The sequence below is a fragment of the Canis lupus genome, chromosome 21 (assembly GCF_003254725.2).
Source record: "Canis lupus dingo isolate Sandy chromosome 21, ASM325472v2, whole genome shotgun sequence".
Lineage (NCBI taxonomy): Eukaryota > Metazoa > Chordata > Mammalia > Carnivora > Canidae > Canis > Canis lupus.
This window is the reverse complement of record NC_064263.1, coordinates 48392436-48411435: the sequence shown is the minus strand read 5'-3', so window position 1 is coordinate 48411435 and position 19000 is coordinate 48392436. Positions and strand designations below refer to the sequence as shown.

Here is a 19000-nt window from a genome sequence, read left to right as displayed (position 1 = left end):
ATAATTGAAGTTCCTTGCACCCTGGACTGGAAATAGAGGGCTAACAAGTTAGCGGCAGCAAGGAGGCAAGACACTTTTAGACCAACCTTATTTCATTGAACTTTTGAGGCTGACACCACATCTCACACCTGATGGTTAAGAGCGGGAAGACGGAGAGTCACCGAGACATGGCTTACGGGGCCGCCCCAACATATCTCAACTCTTCCCGATGCATTTCAAGGGCCGTAAAGTAGGTCACGGAAGGCAGGGCCAAAGCCCTGGGCTCACTACTGTCCTCCGCACGTGGCTCCCCCCACTTACGGTGGGACTCAGAAAATGCTCTCCCGCCCCGTTCCGCACAGAAGCTGCTCGGCAAACATTCTGCTGGTGCTAATGGGATCTCAGAGCAGAGTTTTGTTTGTCCGCCCTGGGGCAGGTCCTAGCAGATCTGGGGGTGACGGAGCATGAGCAGGTGGGCTCTGAGGGGTGTCCACACTGGGCTGGAACGTACCGTGATGCCGTCCCCGGGAGCCGGTATTTGTTTTTCCAGTCATGCTTCGTCCTGGGGGGTGTTGTGTTTCCCTAAGGCCTTCAGGACTCGTGACCCCAGGAGCTCAGGTTCCACTCCCTGCCTCCTCGGCCTTGTTTGCCTTGCTCTTCAGAAGGAACACAGCAAACTCTCAGAGTGGTCACTTGTTGAAAGGACCGCTTGGAGAAAGCGCTTTGTAAGTTCAAAGGCGCCACATGTGGAGGCGGGACTGTCCTGACACAACAGGCTTCTCTTTCAGAAAGGCCCCTTGGGTGCCTGCCTCCCTCTTCATGCTCAGTTACCTTTTGAGCCAGTTTGGGAGACACAGTGGGGATCTGGTCGCTGTGAAGTTTCACCTCCTTTTTGACCTACACACACCCCTGTCCGGCTTGGCCTCTCGGCTGGTCCATCCGACGGGGCTCGGAGTACCCGCTGGCCGGCCCAGCGATCCAAGCCTCCCTCTGCGGGCTGTGGTGTCCCCATTACTGAGGAGACCCAGTAGTGTGCACTAGACTCTTCAGGCGATGTCTTGGGATAAGGGTCCAGCTTCTAAGAGGTGACCTGCAGGGAAGTCAATGCTTATCTGGAATACACCCCGCCCCCCCCCCCCCCCCCCCCCCCCCCCCCCCCCCCCCCCCCCGCCAAGTCTGTACCAACGACCTCCGGTCAGCGTTTGCCACTTTCCTAGTGGGTTAATACACAGTCTTTGTTTATTTGTCGTTTTGGTTTGGTAGTTTCAGCAGGAGTAGCCAGTGGGTCGCTTGCTAACTTATTTGTTGATAAATCCATCCTCCCATCCGTTCATTCAGTTAAAATCTGCTTGGCCTTTAACTCTCAGTGGTAAAGACGACGTGGTCATCCACATGGGGGAGATAGTTGGACCTTAACCAGGGAGGCCCCCACACGTGTGTGAGCAAAATGAAACCCACTGCGGTCCGTGCTGAGGAGGAGGGGGACACGGTGGAGCTTGGGGACAGGCTCAAGGACAGCTGTCCCGCCCGGCCGGAGGGTGCGAAGGGGCGTGGACGTGATCCGGTGAAGGGCAGGGGAGTGCAGGGCCTCAGCAGGGCATGCGTGCTCCCCTCGCTTCCAGGCCCGCTGGGGGTTCTGTCTTCATCCTGGAAGCAGCTAAGACGCACGTGGGGCTGGGATGAGGCGGGGCCGGGACCTCATGCGCATCTCGAGGCCTCCCCGGACGCCCAGGGTCCCGCTGTGACCCGGCCTCACCCCCTTTGTGCTCCAGGCCCCTTGCTCGGCCCTCGCAGTGCCCGGCGCGGCTGGCGGCAGTTGGGGGTCCAGGCCGGCCTGTCCCTGCGCGGCGGGCGCTCCGGCAGCGCGCACCTGCTCCCCGCGCACCTGCTCCCCGCGCACCTGCTCCCCGCGCACCTGCTCCCCGCCGCCCAGGCCTCCCGCGCTCCTGGCCTCCCGCTCCCCGGGGGCTCGCTCGGCCTCTGCCAGAGGGGCTGCGCGGGAGGGTCCGCACCCAGGGCCTCGGTCCCCGCGGGCTCCGCTCACGCCGGGGCGCCGGGGCTCGGGTGGGTCCTGCGTGCCCCGGAGCCCGCCCAGGGCCTCCCGACCCCCGGCCTCGCGGCACACCCGGGCCTCAGGGCGCCCCCCAGCCTCTCCGCGCCCCGTGGGCTTTGGGCCGGCCCGGCGTGGGTTCCCGGCGCCCCCTCCGGCCTCCGCACGGCCCGCACGTCCGTTCCTGCGGTTCCCGCTGTTCCCGCCCACGCGGTCTGGTGTCTCGGGAGAGTCCGGCGCGGGAGGCTCTCCTGGGTCCCGCCCGCAGCGTCCCCCCCGCATCCCCCCGCCCCTCCCGCAGCGCCCCCCTCCCGCAGCACCCCTCCCGCAGCGCACCCGCTCCGCGCCCCCCACCGCGCTGCCCGCGCACCCTGCGGCCCCGCGTGGGTTGGAGCAGCCCCGGGGACAGGGCCGCGTCGCGGGGGCGCTGGGGCTGCTGCCTGCCCTCGCGGGATGCGCGGGATGCGGGGATGCGCGGGATGCGCGGGCGCAGAGTCCCCGGCGCTGTCCTGGGCGCCCCTCGGCCCCGCTCCCGCCGCAGCGCCCCCGGCCTCCCCCCCCCCCACCCGCACGGCCGGGGGCGGACCCCTCCCGTCACCCTTGCGGCGCGGCGCGGCGCGGCGGGTCCTTCTGGGCTCGGCATCCGCCACCTGCGCGCCGTGAGGCCCGCGTGCGCCGCCCGGGCCACGACAGGTGCAGGTGCGGCAGGTGTGCCCGCCACGCCCTAGCCGGCCGGCAGGTGTGCTGGGCGCCGACACAGAGCCCTTGCTTCTGAGCCCGCGGAGAAGTTAGAAGTTAGGGAGCCTTGCACTGCATGGGGAGCCTCAGCCTAGAGCCCCGGCTTTCTGCGGCCTTGCCGGAGGCGCCGCCTGTGTGCGCCCGGCCTGGTTGGAGAGGAGACTGCAGAGGATGCGAAGCTTATTCTTAGGAAAAAATATGAAATGGATAAAGTTGTTTTTTTTTTTTTTTTTTTTTTTACAATTCCTCTTTTCCTTTACCTTTTCTCTGTCCTCAGGGATGCCTTCACACCACCCCACGACAGCCACCCCACAAGGCCAGACCCCGTCTTCCGCTCTCCTGCCCTGCCCTGGAGCTCACCTTCCCTGTCTCGAGCCCCATTTCCTTCTACCTCCTACCGTTCTCCCATTATGGGTAGTTCCTCGACCCCAAAAGTAAAAGCGATGGTCACACTCCTCTAGGAAGGCCGGAAACCTGTAAAGAAGAGCATCACTGGCTGCTCCAATGCCCAGAGAAAGCCCTTCTACTTAAGAAAAGACACGTATCGGAAACCCGTGTGGTTCGAGGGGTTCACGGGTGGCAATGCCTTAGTCCCGTCTTCCCCTGTGGTTACTTTTCGTTCTGAACCAACTAGTCTTCCTCTCTCTGAATTTGCAGCAGTGGCTTATAGGTGGACCTTGTAGTCGCCGTCACCGAGCTGCCGTTTGCTTAGCTTCCCTCCAGCGACACCAGCGAGGCAGCCGCTCACTCCACGTTCCTGGAACCACGTCCCCTCTCCTTAGGAGCCCGTGTGCAGAAGATGCAACTTAATACTCTTCCCCTGTTTCCTCATGCAGTTACTCATCCAGGGCTCCCTCCCCACTCCCAGGCAGCTCTCCAACTCCCAGGGATGTTTATTAGGGACAGGCCACCCAGTGAGTCCCAGGCTTCCCTGAATTGCTATTATATTTTATTGTCTCTTCTACTTGCCTTTTCCAGCCTTGTATTTTTCTTTAGTTGTTTCTTATAAAGAAGGCCTGTCTTTCATCCAGACGTGACTCCAAGGCCCAAATCTGCGCCTTACCCAGGAAAATCTCATTTCATCAGAATGCTTGAGGACCTCGGGGCTGGTGCATTGACTGTAAATGTGTTACTCACCATTAGTCGGAAGCCCCCCCCCGCCCCTCCCCGGTGTGTCCAGAACAACTCGAGTCCTCTTTCAGGCCTCCGTCATAAAGACTAGAGAAGATCTTGTGATGTTCCCATGCGTTTGGAAGCGCTTGCAGTTTCGGCGCTCTGCAAAGGGTTCTTCTTGCCGAAATTGAACTGTTGAAGCAAGAACGTGGGATTCAAGCTTGTGTCATTTCTTCTCACTCTTTATCCGCAAGAATAGCTTGACCTTCAGTCAAGCCCAAGCTCCTGATGAAAGTGATGATGAAAGATGACGTCAGTGAGGCAAGAGCATCTCCAAGTCGTGGCGGGACCCCCTCCTGGGAGGGGGGGGGATGCTGGGGCGGCAGCTCCAGGTCAAGGCCATGGCACTTCCAAGGAGGAGAGTAAATCAGGTGCCACCTTTCATAGCACATGGCTGGGGGGGGGGGGCGGGGGGGGCGCTATAGAGCTGGGTCCCAGGGACTCCGTTCTTAAGCTAAGGGGAGACTCATCTCACTGAAGTTGTTTCTGCTCTTTTTCTTTCTCAGCATCTATTCATTCCTTCTCTTTTGAACTCCTTCGGGCCTACGATTGAGACGCTGTTGCTGAACAGGTAACGGGCGGAAACGTAAAGCTTCAGAGGCTGGCACGTAGGAAGCGGCCAGTGCATACTTGGGCGCTGGATAAATGGGCACACAGATTGGAGCCCCGCCTTTGCCTCTAATTTCTTGGGTGACCTTGGAAAGTTGCTGGATCTCGCTAAGCCACAGTCTTGTCGTCTCTAAAATGAGGGCGCTAGTAATTTCCTTACAGAATTGCCGTGAGGATCGAATGAACCAGTGCCTGTAAATTGTAAGAGTACAGTGATTTTTTTCGAAGTAAAATAGCGACGGCAGCAGGGCTCCCCACGATCGCCATCGTCCCTGCTGGTGGCGGGCAGGGCCCGCAGAGAGCCCCCTCGCTCCCGTCCTCGCCGACTCACCGCTCCGCACACGTCCCCACAGCCGGCAAGGCCCCAGTGGACGTTCGTCGTTGTACCAGAGACAAGATTAGAATCTGCTCCTTTCATCCTTCTGCCCCTCAGACCCTCCGGCCTCCTCCCTGCTCACCGGATTGTTGAAGGAGTCTGGTCACGCGGGCAAGTCCCGCGCTTGTGATGCGCCAGGTGACTCCTGCTCCGCCGACGTTGCCGTTGATGTCATGGGGGTATTCCTGGGGGGAAGCTGGTTCACGATTTTTAAGAGGTTGACCTGCCCTGGCCAGAAGCCATGACCTCCAGGGCCTTGGTGGGATGTAGAGAGAAGGGAAACAGGCTTCTTGAGAGGAAGTGAGAGCTCTGCAGAAATATGTTTTTTTTTTTTTTTTTTTAGATTTTACTTATTTATTCATGAGAGACACAGAGAGAGAGAGAGGCAGGGACACAGGCAGAGGGAGAAGCAGGCTCCATGCGGGGAGCCCGATGCGGGACTCGATCCCAGGACCCCGGGGTCACGACCTGAGCTGAAAGCAGATGCTCAACCGCTGAGCCCCCAGGTGTCCCTCGGCAGAAATATCTTAATCTTCAAAATCCTGGCTCCACATCGCACTTCTTTGTCTTACAAGGGGCCGTACTTCCCGGCACTGGTGCTCTGGTGAGGCCGCCTCCCCCACCTCGGTTCTGGGCTTGGCCCACGGGGAATGCGTGACCATGACGCGAGCAGAGGCCTGGTACGGCCTGCACACGGGAGCACGCCCCGTGGGGAGACCTGTGGGGTCCAGACTCTGGGTGGTGGAGGAGCCCGAGACGGACCACGGAATGCGGGGGGGCCACTCGGGAAGACTGCAGGGTGAGAGCCAGCCTGGGCGTCCTGCCTCCGCTGCACGCAGCACTTGAGTGACCTCAGCCACGCTCCAGGGTCCTCTCTAGACCTCCCGCTTCCGTCAGCCCGGCCAACCCACAGCCAACCCACCTGTCAAGGGTAGTAACACACTGTAATTTTAAGCCATTAAATTTGGGGTGGCTCCTTTATGTAGCAGTGGATCATGGATCCGCAGCCTTCTTCCTCCCTTCCTCCTGGGCCCCTGGGCAGACCACAGGGAAGCACCCCTTGATATAGCTCCAAAACATGAATTGGTGTGTTCACGGTGATCAGCCCTCGGGTGGCCTGGAAAGAGATGGTTTTTGTTTTTTGCTTTTCCTCCTCAGATGTTTTCATTTTACAAATGCAAGACTGAGGCTCAGAGAGCATAAGGAACTTGTCTAGGCCTCCCGATTCAGCATCTAATATCCCTTCCACGAAGAGCCATCGGAATATCTTTGGTTTCAAAGGGAATTGTATTTTATTTTTTTACATTTAAAAAAATTTTAAATTCGATTTGCCAACATATAGTATATAACACCCAGTGCTCCTCCTGTCAGGTGCCCTCCTCAGTGCCCCGTTCAAAGGGAATTTTAAAAAATCTTAATTCCAACGTAGCTAACACACCGTGTTACATTAGTTTCAGGTGTACAATATAGTGAGTGAAACGATATTGTACGACGATTCCATATGTTACCTGGTGCTCGTCATGGCAAGGGCGCTCCTCAATCCCCATCCCCTATCTACCGCAACCCCACCTCCCCCCTGGTGACCATCAGTTTGTTCTCTATAGTTAAGAGTCTATTTCTTGGTGCCCCTCCCTTTTTCCTTTGCTTATGTGTTTTGTTTCTTAAATTACCCATATGAGTGAGATCACATGGTATTTGTCTTTCTCTGACTGACGCATTGTACTGAGCATTGTACCCTCTAGCTCCAACCATGTTGTTGCAAATGGCAAGATTTCGTTCTTTTCAATGGCTGAGTGATATTCCACGGGCTGAATATACACCACATCTTCTTTATCCGTTCATCCCTCTCTCTCTTTTTAGAGAGAGTGAGAGTGCACATGTGTGCAAGGGGACAGGGACGGGCAGAGGAAGAGGGAGAGAAAGGATCTTAAGTAGGTTCCACACTCAGCACAGAGCCTGGCACGGGGCTTGATCTCACAACCCCGAGATTATGATCTGAGCCAAAATCAAGAGTGGGACACGTAACTAACTGAGCCCCCCGGGTGCTCCTAACCTAATTCATCCCTTGCTGGACACGTAGGCTTATTCCATACTTCGGCTATTGTAGATGATGCTGCTATAAATATAGGGGTGCGTGTATTCCTCCGAATACGTGTTTTTATATTTTGGGGGTAGATTCTCAATAGTGTGATTGCCGGATTATAGTACAGTTCTATTTTTAATGTTTTGAGGCATCTTCGGATTTGTTTTGCTTTCTTTTCCGGAGTGTCTGCGCCATTTTGCATTCCCACCAGCCTTGCAAGAGGGTTTGTTTTTCCCTACATCCTTGCCAACCCTTGTTTCTTGTGTTTTTTATTTTGGTCAGGCATGAGGTGCGAGGTGATCTCTCAGTGTAGAGAGAGATTTGCATTTCCCTAATGGTGAGTGATGTTGACCCTATTTTCACGTGTCTGCTGGCACATGGAGAAATATCTGTTTGTATCTTCTGCTCAAAGGGAATTTTTAACCAAAATCATGACATATAATCTTTTATATATATATATATATATACATACATACATAAAATACTTTTTATCTACTTATGTAATAATCTCTGTTGACTGGACATGATCATTTGATTATTTTCTAATTCGAAAAAATCATACCTGGTGAGAGTCATGGAAATTTGTAGCTAATTTAGCCCAGAGAGTCAAGTGCTGGCAAAAATGCAAATGGGGATCTGCAGAAGGAATAGAGACATAATTCATACTAATTTCCGCGAAAAGTTACATGAGGCCTTTAGGAGTACAAATCATGCCTCCCCTGGTTCTGCAGACTTACTCGTTCAGCTCTTATCTATCGGGCGCTTCCTGTGCGCCAGGTGTGAGGTGGATACCAGGATCGATCGTGAATGATACAGTGTTTGCCCTCGACAGCATTCGACACGAAGGTCGAGTGACCGATTCAGGCTCACACAGCTAGAGAGCATTAAATCCCGGGCTGTCCCCGGGGGCCGGTCCCCCTAGTGCCTGCCAACCAAGTGCCTCATTGACTTCTGGAGTTGTCAGCCGTGCTTACTTTTAGTAATCATGGCTTTAAGAGACAACATTTTCTTTGGGCGCCTATCTCCGTTTAAGTTAGAGTTGTGATTTCTGAGGGATTTGCCATAGTTTACCCTAAGATTCCCCTTTATGTGTTAAGGAAAGCTTTCTTACAGATTCGATTCAGCTCTTCTCTCTTCATTGGGGCAGATATGATCTGTGCTATTGTGTTGTAGTTGCATTCCTAAGAAGTCACTCTGAATTAAAAAAATCACTTTAAAATAATTATTTCAGAAAGCAAATATGGGATTTGGGTCTGGAGCATTCAGACTCACAATAATAGAGTAATTTTGCCTGGAGGCATTTCAATAATACTGGTGTTTTTATAGCTTTAAGTCTATAGTTATAAAGCTAAACATCCCTAAGAAAAATCCAGCCTCAATTACATCTAGCTTTTGATCAAGAGGAATGGCCTTTGTTTTTCGATCCTTACCAAGACCATCATTGGCGCAAGGCTTCTTAGCCATTTTTATCACATTTTTCACCCATTGTTGGATAAACATATCCCGAAGTCACTCAAACAAAGCAGCTGACACAGCAAGTTTCTTCCTCTTTGTCTGAGATAATGTTAGTTCTTGCATTACAACCATGTGTGTAATGAAAATCATGTGTCTCATTATTTACTCAATAAGTGTTTTCCGAGGCCGACATGGTCAGGCACTGAATAAGGCCTGGGGATGTAGTGGTAAGCAAGACAGACAAGTCCCTGTTGCCATGGAGCTTGCATTCCAATCGAGGAGATGGTCCATGAACAGGTAAATACACAATGTGACGTCATTTGGTGTGAATGGTATGGAGAAAAATAAAATAGAGTACGAGAGGGACCAGTGGCTAGATCATGCTGAGCCTTAGGGACATTGAAAGGACTTTGGATTTTTTTTGGAAACCATTAGACGTTTTTGAGCAGAGGGATGACGCAGTAGGCTTGATATTTTAGGAGGCCTGCTCTGGCTGCCGTAGAACAGACTATCGAAGGTTAAAGAGGGATCGTTGGGGAAAATTAGGAGGTTGTTGCCTAGTCCAGTTTCCTCTCTGAACCTGAATCTGAGGCAAGGGCTTGTGTGTTGGTCAGTCTGTCTTGGAAAGTGATCCAAGGGACGTAAGTGGAAGACGAGGAAGTGTTAGGTGAGAAAGAAGGCAAAGTCTACCCAGTTATGTGGCAGGTGCTGGTGACTTCCATAGACAACGGACCCTGTCTGTCACCAGGGACCTGTAAAGGCCAGGTGGGGATACACTGAATTGTTCAGCCCTCAGCCCTTTGGTGGAGGGTCGCCCACTGGCATGTTGACTCCCCTGCACTACGAGGTTCGTGCATGAAGCAGAGTGACGAGCAGCGCCTGCGGTCACCCGCACTCCCAGCAAGAGTTCCTGCGGAAGCAAGAGTTCTGTGGAGCCGTGGGGCCCGAGGAAGGCAGCTCTCCCCAAGAGGCACCCGATGCAGAAGCTCGCGCAGCAGGAAGGACGGGAGCTTGGGTTTGGGGGGCAGTAGCAAGGTGGTGACAGTGGCCACATCCATGGGTTGGACCCAAACTACATAGTGAAAATTTGCATTGGAATAAGAAGCGTCCGTATATCTCCCGGTGCAGCCGGCTGCTGATCTCGCTCCACCCGCGTCCGTGGTCTTTCCACTCCGTGGTCCTGCCCGCAAGCCCGCACACGCAGCTTTCTGTTTGTCCGCCTCAAAGTTTACCATTTAGCACAACCAGACTGATGAGCAAAGATCTAATAACCCGCAGACAAGCCTCTTTCGCCTTATGTGTCTTCTGTGTTTAACACATTTGACAGATTGTGGAGGCAGACAAAGGTGATGGAAGGGGAACTGGCGTGACCTTGCTGCGTCCTTGGGAACTATACCGCAGAAGAATGCCCTCTGCTTTAGACAAGCGTCTAAAAGGGTAGAAGACTTACGGACAAGTTTTCGAAATGTCTGTTTAAAGATTGAAAAACAAAAGAGTACCCCAGCCCTGGTCACGGTTATTTAGGTTTCTTGTGTTGGGCTAGTCCAAGGGCAGGAGTAAAACGTTCATGGCATGAAACTCAACATTTTGAAAAGTAATATGCATTGGAGTGTTTCTCAGGAAAAGAAGAACATCTGTAACTGGTTTCGAGAAATGTCCTTGCGGATGAAGGTGCCTAGGAGAGTGATTCTGGAGAAGGATAGGCCAAAGGATGCTGGCGGAAGCCACAGTGAAAAGTGAGTAGAAATGCATCGCGGTGTGAGAGCACCTCGGGGTGCTCCCAGGAAGCTTTGTCCTCCTTGCCTGCAGCTTGGCTCTGCTGCATTTTATCTTTCTCTACAGTCGCCGGAAGCTTTCTATTTAACCCCATTTAGGCAAAGTGGCAATACTACTACTGCTGCTGCTGCTGCTGCTGCTACTACTACTTTCTATGAGTCAAGCCCTGTACATACATATGCAGTGAAAAAGAGCAAATGTTTTGTTAGTAGGTGATGTAGAAATATTTTGTGGAGAGAGACACGTTTTGCAGAAAGATGTCTTCAACCCAGTGAAATGTGGAAGGAAGCCTCTGGGGTTGGGAGCGGTGGTGTCAGGCTATTCCCAAACTTAAAAATAAGGAGAACTCTTGGTGTTAGCAAGTGGGGATAAAAGAGAGAAGGTGGAGGGTTCAAAAACTGCTGTATGTAGAGGGTGAGCGGAGAGGCCCCCGTGGCTAGAACCAGGAGGAGGGATGCTTTCAAGTGAGCCATTTGTACTGTTTGTGCCGAGAGTCCTCCCCTGACAGATCATTGTGAAACTATGAGCCACGCGTGGATGGACCTGGAGGCCATTACGCGGAGTGAAGTAAGTCAGTCGGAGAAGGACAGTCATCATATGGTCTCGCTCCTACGGGGAAGATAAGACATAGTGCAAGGGACCATAGGGAAGGGGGGGAACTGAGTGGGGAAAATCCGAGAGGAAGACAAACCATGGGGACTCCTGACTCTGGGAAACAAACTGTGGGTGCTGGAGGGGAGGTGGGCAGGGGGATGGGGTGACGGGGTGATGGGCACTGAGGGGGGCACTTGACAGGATGAACGCTGGGTGTTAGACTATATGTTGGCAAATCAAATTTAAATTAAAAAAAAAAAGAAAAAAGAAAAACCAAACACAATTATGAGTCATGATTTCTAGTGAACTAGCTGTTTGGCTTCAAGGTGGGCCTGGAGGTGACTCATGGGGCTTTGCAGGTAGGGAGGAGGAGAGTGAGACACCAAGTGGGTGTAGGCATGGAGGTGAATCCTAGCTCTACCATGTCTTAGCTCCCTCGCTTGGCCCTTCCTGGCTGTTCCTAGCTCTGTGCTGGACCCCTGTGTCCTAGGTCCCCCGCACTCCCCTGATCTCTCACTCCAGCTGACTGCCCAGTGAGGTGGGATGCTGACAGGAGGAGGGGAGAACGGGAGAGAAGGGAGAGCAGGAGATCCTCGCCCGCCAGGCCGCGGTCTGTGGTCCATGTGCGTGGCTGTCCCCTGGTTTGAGCCTGTCACTCTCTTCTCCTGCCCCTCAGGCCTGGGAGCGATCATGACTTTCCGTCGGGTAGTCCCTGGACCCGTTATCCTTGTTCTACTCGTTCCCTTAGTTCTTTGTTCACCTTTATTAAACATTCTGCTTCCCTTTGAGCCTGCTCACCTCTCTGATTAATTATTACAGTGAGTGACTTTGTGCAAGTTACTTAACTGTTCTCTGCGGCCATTTCCCTGTCAGGTGGAGATGGTATTGGATATGCCACGTGGAGCTGGGTGCTGGAGGGTTAACAAGGGAATACACACAGAGTACTTTGCATGTAATAAGTAATACAGTAATAATAACTGTATTACTTATTATAGTAATAAGAAAATAAAATTTCTCATTGCAGCCTCTATATAACTCTATATTGTAGGTATTATTTTCCTTATTTTACACGGGGAGAAATTAAGACCTAGAGAAGTTTAGACAAGAGAGTCATGATTCAAAAACCAAGTCAGATGTGGAAGCTATTTTTCATCTCATTATACAAAATGAGATTTCCCACTTATTTAAAGGGGAGAGACTAAATAGTAAAATCAGCAGTTAGCAAAAGGCATGCTGAAAACTCACATATTTTTTAAAAAGATTTTATTTATTTATTCATTAGAGACACAGAGAGAGAGAGGGAGAGAGAGAGAGAGAGGCAGAGACACAGGCAGAGGGAGAAGCAGGCTCCACGCAGGGAGCCCGACGTGGGACTCGATCCCGGGTCTCCAGGATCACGCCCTGGGCTGAAGGCGGTGCTAACCACTGAGCCACCTGGGCTGCCCACAGATTTGTTTTTAAAGAAACCCATCCCCTAGAAGTGATTTTGGACAAGAAAAAATAACTTTAATCTGTGTTCTACTAATCATGCCATGACATACGGCTTTTTTAATTTTAATTTTTTGAATATTTATTTTTTGCATCAGAGTTTGTCACTTACATTTTTGGTTTTTTTGAGCCAATTGATCCCCTCCTGCCCTTTTGTTCCCTTTTAGTATAGTTTTGTGTTTCAAGCCTTGACTCTGGTAAAAACAAAACAAAACAAAACAAAACAAAACATTTTCATCTTTTTTATTGCCCCCACTGAAAAGATCTGAAATGTTATGATTAATGAGATAATTCTCACTCTCATTTCCAAGGTAGGGCTTTTGTACTGAAAGGAGGGTAGAAGAGTGAAACTGGAAAGACCCAGTTTCACATTAAACCTTCCCTTAAAGCCCTGACTGTTGTGTAAGGGGAGACAAGGAGACAATGAATGTAATCAAACTGGATTTGTCTAAGCCACTGAAACAGCATCTCCTAAAACCTGTTTTGGAGGAAATAAATTCCTTTTGGCTTCTACAGCTTGGGGGAGGTATTATCTTTCAGACTGGAAACAAAATGGTGGGCCCCAGACAAAGATAACCTGGTAAACTGTGTGCCAAGTTCTGTTCAACAGTCTCCTCTGGGGCAGCGGGACCAGAGGAGGAAGTGCTGAGTGTGTGTCAGGAAGGAGGTTGGCCAGAGGTCCAGGATGATGGTTCTATGTGTCAGCAAGATGGCTGAATAAGATGTCTTTCATTCATATCCTCCCTCAACAATCTGGCATCTACCCACAGACAAAGATGCCTTTGTGGGAGCTGTGGGGTCCAGCACCATATGCCAAGAAACCCAGGAAAAATATCACTCACTTGTGCATTGGGTAATAGGCATACAGAACTCAGACCCATCTGGAGACCTTGCAGCATCCCATGGATTGACTCCAACTCCTATTGGCCATGGTCTGAAGCCCTGGAAAAAAATTCCTTAGACTCAGGGCCAAGAGAGACTTTGTGGATGCTCAAGAGTCCAGTGGAGAAGTTCCAGCAGACCACTGGAGAAAAAAAAATATGAGTTTGGAGGTGTTGGAGAAGGTAAGAGGAACAGTTCCAATTTACTCATGTCACTTCTTCCAAGGCAGCCCAGCTCAGTGCCGAGAAAGACCTTCTCAGCTGTAACTTCTCCTTTGGGAGAAAGTGAGACCATGTAAGTGAGCAACCTGCTTCCCCAACTATGCAGGACTCGATCGAAGAGGCTCATTTCTTTCTCATCCCATACAGGAGGATAAATATCGTTGAAATATCCAGGCTGCCCAAAGCCATCCATAGATTTCATGCAATACCTGTCAAAATTCCGTCATTTTTCACAGAAATAGAAAAAAACAATCTTAAAACTAATAGAGAATCACAAAGGACTCTGGATAGCTAAAGTAATCCCGAGACAGAAGAACAAAGCCAGAGGCATCACACTTCTTGGTTTCAAACTATGTTGCAAAGTTATAGTGATCAAAACAGTATGGTGCTGGCATTCTGGTTCCAACGGAACAGAATTAAGAGCCCAGATATCGTGAACTGATCTTTGACAAGGGAGTCAAGAGTATTCAATGGGGAAGGGAGAGTCTCTTTAATAAATGGTGTTGGGAGAATGATAATCACGTGCAGGCAAATGAAATTAGGACCCTTATCTTACACTATTCCCAAAGATTAACTCAAAATGGATAAAAGACTTCAGTGTAAGACTTCAAGCCATAAAACTCTTAGAAGAAAACAGGGAGAAATCTCACTGACGTTGGTCTTGGTAACAATGTTTTGGATGGGACAACCCAAAGCGCAAGGAACAAAAGCAAAATAAATAAGTGGGACTACCTAAAAATAAAAAACTTCTGCACAGCAAAGTAAATGTTAAACAAGATAAAACTGTAATCAGGTCAATGGGAGAAAATACCTATGAACCATCTACCTGATAAAAGGTTAATAACCAAAACATATAAGGAACACATACGAGTCAATCAGGATCCTGGAGGTATCTCAGAACTCCCATGTCCATTGCAGCATTAGTCGCAGCAGCCAAGATAGGGCAACAACCTCGGTGTCTGTCAGTGAGTAAAGGGATGAAGAAGGTGAAGTGTGTGTGTGTGCAATATTATTTAGCCATAAGAAAGAAGGAAATCCTGCCATTTGTGACAACACGAATGAATCTTGAGAGCGTTACACTAGTGAAATAAGTCCGACAGAGAAGGGCAAATACCGTGTGATGTCATTTATACGTGGCATCTAAAGAAGCTGAACTCCTAGAAACAGTAGAACTGTGGGAGCCAGGGGCTGGAGGGTTGGGGAAATGAGGCGGTGTTGGTCAAAGGATACAAACTTTGAGCTAGAAGGTGAATCGGTTCTGGGGATAGAATGTACTGGACATGGTGGCTTATAGTTAACGACACTCTATTGGATACTCGAAAGTTAGAGAGAGTAGATCTTCTATGTTCTCACCACCAAGAAGAAATGGTAATTACGTGAGGTATGGAGGTGCCAACTCTACTATGCTGGTCAGTTTTCAATCTACAGGTTTCAAGACATCACACTGTATACCTCAAACGTACACGGCGTTATACGTCCATTATATCTCAATAAAGGTTGGAAAAAATATTCGTTCTATCCGAAAAGGTATGTTAAGGGTAGAAAAAAATAGAAATTAGCTAAATGCAAAGCTAGATACTACATATACTATATATGTCTATTTAGTCTGTATCTCCCCAGGAGAAAAATAATCCACTTGGAACCTCGAAGTGATGGAAAATAAGACTTCGGGACAGAGGTCACCATTCACTTGTCTCTCTGTATGAATCCATAGCCAACTCCCCAGCCTCCTTCCTTTTCTTCTCCCCATCAGCCTTGGCTGGGGTGGGACGGTGCCTGCATTAGCACATACGGACTAAAGGTGACCAGAAACAATCTTCCCATCTCAGTGACAAGCATAATAAAGTTCATTTCCTGTTCACGTCATGGTCCAATGACAACCACTAGAGCGTATTTACGAGATTTATTTTCTTTTGTTTAAAACATCTACATAACCAGATGCTTTTTGCCCCTTCCCCTAACTAGCGGAGCTCTCCAAGCAGGAAGAGGCATCGTCAGCGTGGTCTTCATCATCATCGTCCTCATCGCTAGCGCCAGCAGACTGAGGAGACCCACCAGACCACTGAGTGCTCCTGGGCATCACTTACCACGACAAACATTGCACGCGGCTAAGGAACACGTTCTTTACCCCCATTTAATAGATTAGGAAACCGAAGCTTAGAATCCCATGGTTAGTAAGGTGGAGCTGGAATTCAGGTCCGTATCTATTTAAATCTCAAGTTTTATATTTTTTACCACTTCCCTATACTGTCCTAATATGTCTTAATTATAGAGAAGAAGACGGAAAAAGTAGAAGGAGACTCTCAATCCAATTTACTTTCCACTTAGAATGAAGTGGAGAAACTCCTGTAAGATTTAATCAGTTCTTAGGGTTTGAACCTTGGTCCTTAACCCCTGCAACCTGAGTTTGCCAACACACACAAGCTATCGCTTTCCCTCATCGACTAAGCAGCGAAACTCTGGACTTTCCTGCATTTGCATGAAAGCCTCACTTACATAAACGCGTGCATATATTTACTAGATTTTATGAAATTTTTGGGATGTGGTTGGGGGATAGAAGAACAGTTTACATTGTCAGAAAGCAAATAACTTCAATCTGAACGTCAGATACCACTCAGCCCCCGGCCTGTACACGGTCAGGTCATCCTCCGTGTCCTATCCGCAGGTCATCTCCTCTTCTGGCCCCTTTCACAGTCTGTTCTGGATTGTTTCCCAAACTCCACGTTCTTCTTATTCTATTAAGTAGGGCCGTTCAGTTTTCTCCAGCTTCAGACTCTACTTGGTGCTCACCTTTGTGAATCCAAATCCATCAAGATGCTCAATAGAGCCACAGGGCTCTCTATATTACAGACTCCACCTCTCCTAGAAGACAGGTGGTAGAAATGTCCTCTCTAGGGCCACCACCCTTGAGAGACTGGACCCACTCCTGCAAGGACCTAGCAGAGCCTTAAATCACTGCTAAGGGTAATCCAGCATCCCACACCCCTCCTGCTAGCCTGAACCAAGCAGATTCCCCAGAGACTTAATTTTGCTGGGTCTAGGTCTGGGTCTCTGCCTTCTGCTACTTCTGGGCTAGGCTGCAGTTTCTGGAACCCAGGGGACTGCTTGGGCTTCTGGGCTCCTTAAAGGGCATTTGGCACCCTGTAAAAACTGCTTATTAAAGGAAACAGTAGGACTGCTTCCCCTTTTATAGCCTAGCCATGGAAAGTATGACCCACTTGGGGAGGTTGGAGGTGGAAGATCGTAGACTTTGAGACAGTAGGTCGAGCCTGTAGATGGAAAACATGGGCCCTCGAGCTCTGAGGCCAAGTTCCTGGTGGTCAAAAGCCCAGTGAGGGCTCTACAACAAATAATGACAGCAGTTAAGACATTCAACGGTTGAGCTTCGAGCTGAAGTTTCACATTTTGCTTTTTTTCCTTCTTCTTCTTCACTCTTGAGGTTTGGCTCACCACTTTTTCCTCTCTCCTGAGGTCCTGTTCATACAAGAGTGTCATTAAGGCATCTGCAAGGGGGGGCGAACGGTGACCATGTCACACAGGAAGGCTGGCTGGCTGGCTGGAACTCCGCCCTCCTCCTCCTCCTCCTCCTCCTCCTCCTCTAGCTGGCCTGAATCTCTTTGGTTTTTAGTTCTTCCTGAAGGGTCTTGGCATGGATGGCCTGCGTCTCTTTTCAAAAATAATTAGAACCAAAGGAATTCAAATTACATCCTTTCTTGCCGTTAATGCTGTTTTGCCATAGTTTGTGAGGTAGGTAGGTGGAAGCAGGGTACCACTGGGACATTTGGGTTTCCTTCCTGGACCTGAACCCAGTCAACTTCTCCTGCAGAGTATGCCCAGGCTGCGCTAGCCCCTGAAACATGAACGGCAAGTTATGAGCACACGTGAGGCTCTTCGCACTCCCAAACTTGTGGCAGAAATTACTAATGAACCAAGGCTTCTTTACCCCCCTCAGCTGAGCCTGGACGATCCTGTGATCCTCCTTAATACAACTCGCCCAGCAGCTACTACTGGTTCTTGAGGTTGGCTTAGTGATTGGAATCCCCTTAGCCTCCTGGTCCTTACCCTACGTTGCTCTGAGGCCCGGGAGGCGCGGCCTTGGCCTTCTCCGCAGGGGCTCGGCCAAAGGCAAGGTTAGTTGCATAAATTGTACGTTTGCTTCTGAATCCAAAAGAAGCTCCTTCCCAAGCCTTCAGATATCTCGTACCTTCTTTCTCCCCTCTCCTGTCTACGTCCACTCTTCCTCTGCTCAGAATGCACGCTGGCCTCCCAGGGAAGACTCTCTGCTTTCCAGGATACTTGCTGTCAGTGATGAAAGGGCCCACCTACTTCAGCTGAGACTCCCTTAGCCATAAATTTACACCACTTAACAGCAATTATTTTGGGTTGGGCCTTCAGTTAAAATGAGAAATACATTACCTAGAAGAAACTGAGCTGTCTGGAGTTTCTGGAATGTTGAGTGGGTGGCAGCTGGTTGACAGAATGGTTGACTCAGGGTACTAGGGTGGATAGAGCGGAACTCAAATTGCTATTAGACCACTTACTTGTCGGGTGACCTTTGGATAGTTAATTGAACCTCTTTGAACATCCGTTTCCTCATCAGTAAAACCCTAAGTCCTTATCTGATGTTGCGTTATGAGGAGAAATAAGTTCATACCTGTAAGGTACCTGGCACGGTTTGGCAAGTTCTGAGTACACGTGAGGCCCCTCCCCCCACCCCACTCTGGTGGCAGATAACACTAATGGACTGACACGCTCCATGAATTTGTGCTGATTTTAATCTCTGCTTATTGGCCACTTGACCAAAAGATGACATTAGTTGTCCAAGGTTGCACAGCTACTAAGGGATAGAACTGGGTTTTGATTCTAGGTCTACAGGAAACTACCTTGTTATTCTTAACTACTGGCTGACGTTAGGCAAACTACCCCAATCACTGGTTTCCTAGAGGAAGAAGTCATTTCCTCACCTGGAAAATGGAGGCCGTGTAACCTATCTTACTGAGCTACTACAAGGATGAAATCCATCAGTGTTGCAGCGGAAGGCGTGATATGTTATGACTACGTGCTCTCACCTATTTGCTGTCATTGTCGTCGTCGTCGTCGTCGTCGTCGTCCTCCTCCTCCTCCTCCTCATTATCACTGTTGTTAGATTTTTTTCTGCATCTGCTCCCCCCTCCCCGGCACCCGGCACTGTAGCTAGCATGTGACAGGTGTTTAGGATGCGTTAGCAGCTCAGTGAGGGCAGCATATGGTATTGTTACTCTAGTCAGGGAGGAGAAACGAATGACTTTTGGGGCTGAGAACTCTGGCTGACCTCCTGGAATCCTCATAAACAATTCCAGGAAACCTCTTTCTAGCTACCTTGGGAAAAGCCCGAAGAAGTAGCTCAGCCAAGCAAGGTTCAGAAGCTCTTCCCAGGCCCCACCGGATCTTGGCTGTTTATGGGTATCCTGCAGGGGTTGACCTCCTAAATGGCCAGTAAGATAAGACTCGTTCTCTCAGGTTCATGAGGGAATAGCTCGTAGGCCTCCCGTGTGTGGGAAGAACAGATGATTGGATCATGTGGGAAAGGAGATCTC

General features: G+C 50.2%; 1 protein-coding gene across 1 annotated transcript in view; it reads left to right on the top strand.

Moving 5' to 3' along the window:
- The window catches only part of CCDC34 (coiled-coil domain containing 34), a 90956-nt gene extending 75015 nt beyond the window's left edge, over window positions 1-15941 (top strand). The window contains exon 10 of the mRNA XM_035703898.2: window positions 15390-15941. Coding sequence (XP_035559791.2) covers window positions 15390-15469 — 80 coding nt within the window. The 3' untranslated portion in view covers window positions 15470-15941. The remainder of the gene's footprint in view (window positions 1-15389) is intronic.
- Window positions 15942-19000: the final 3059 nt, after the last annotated feature.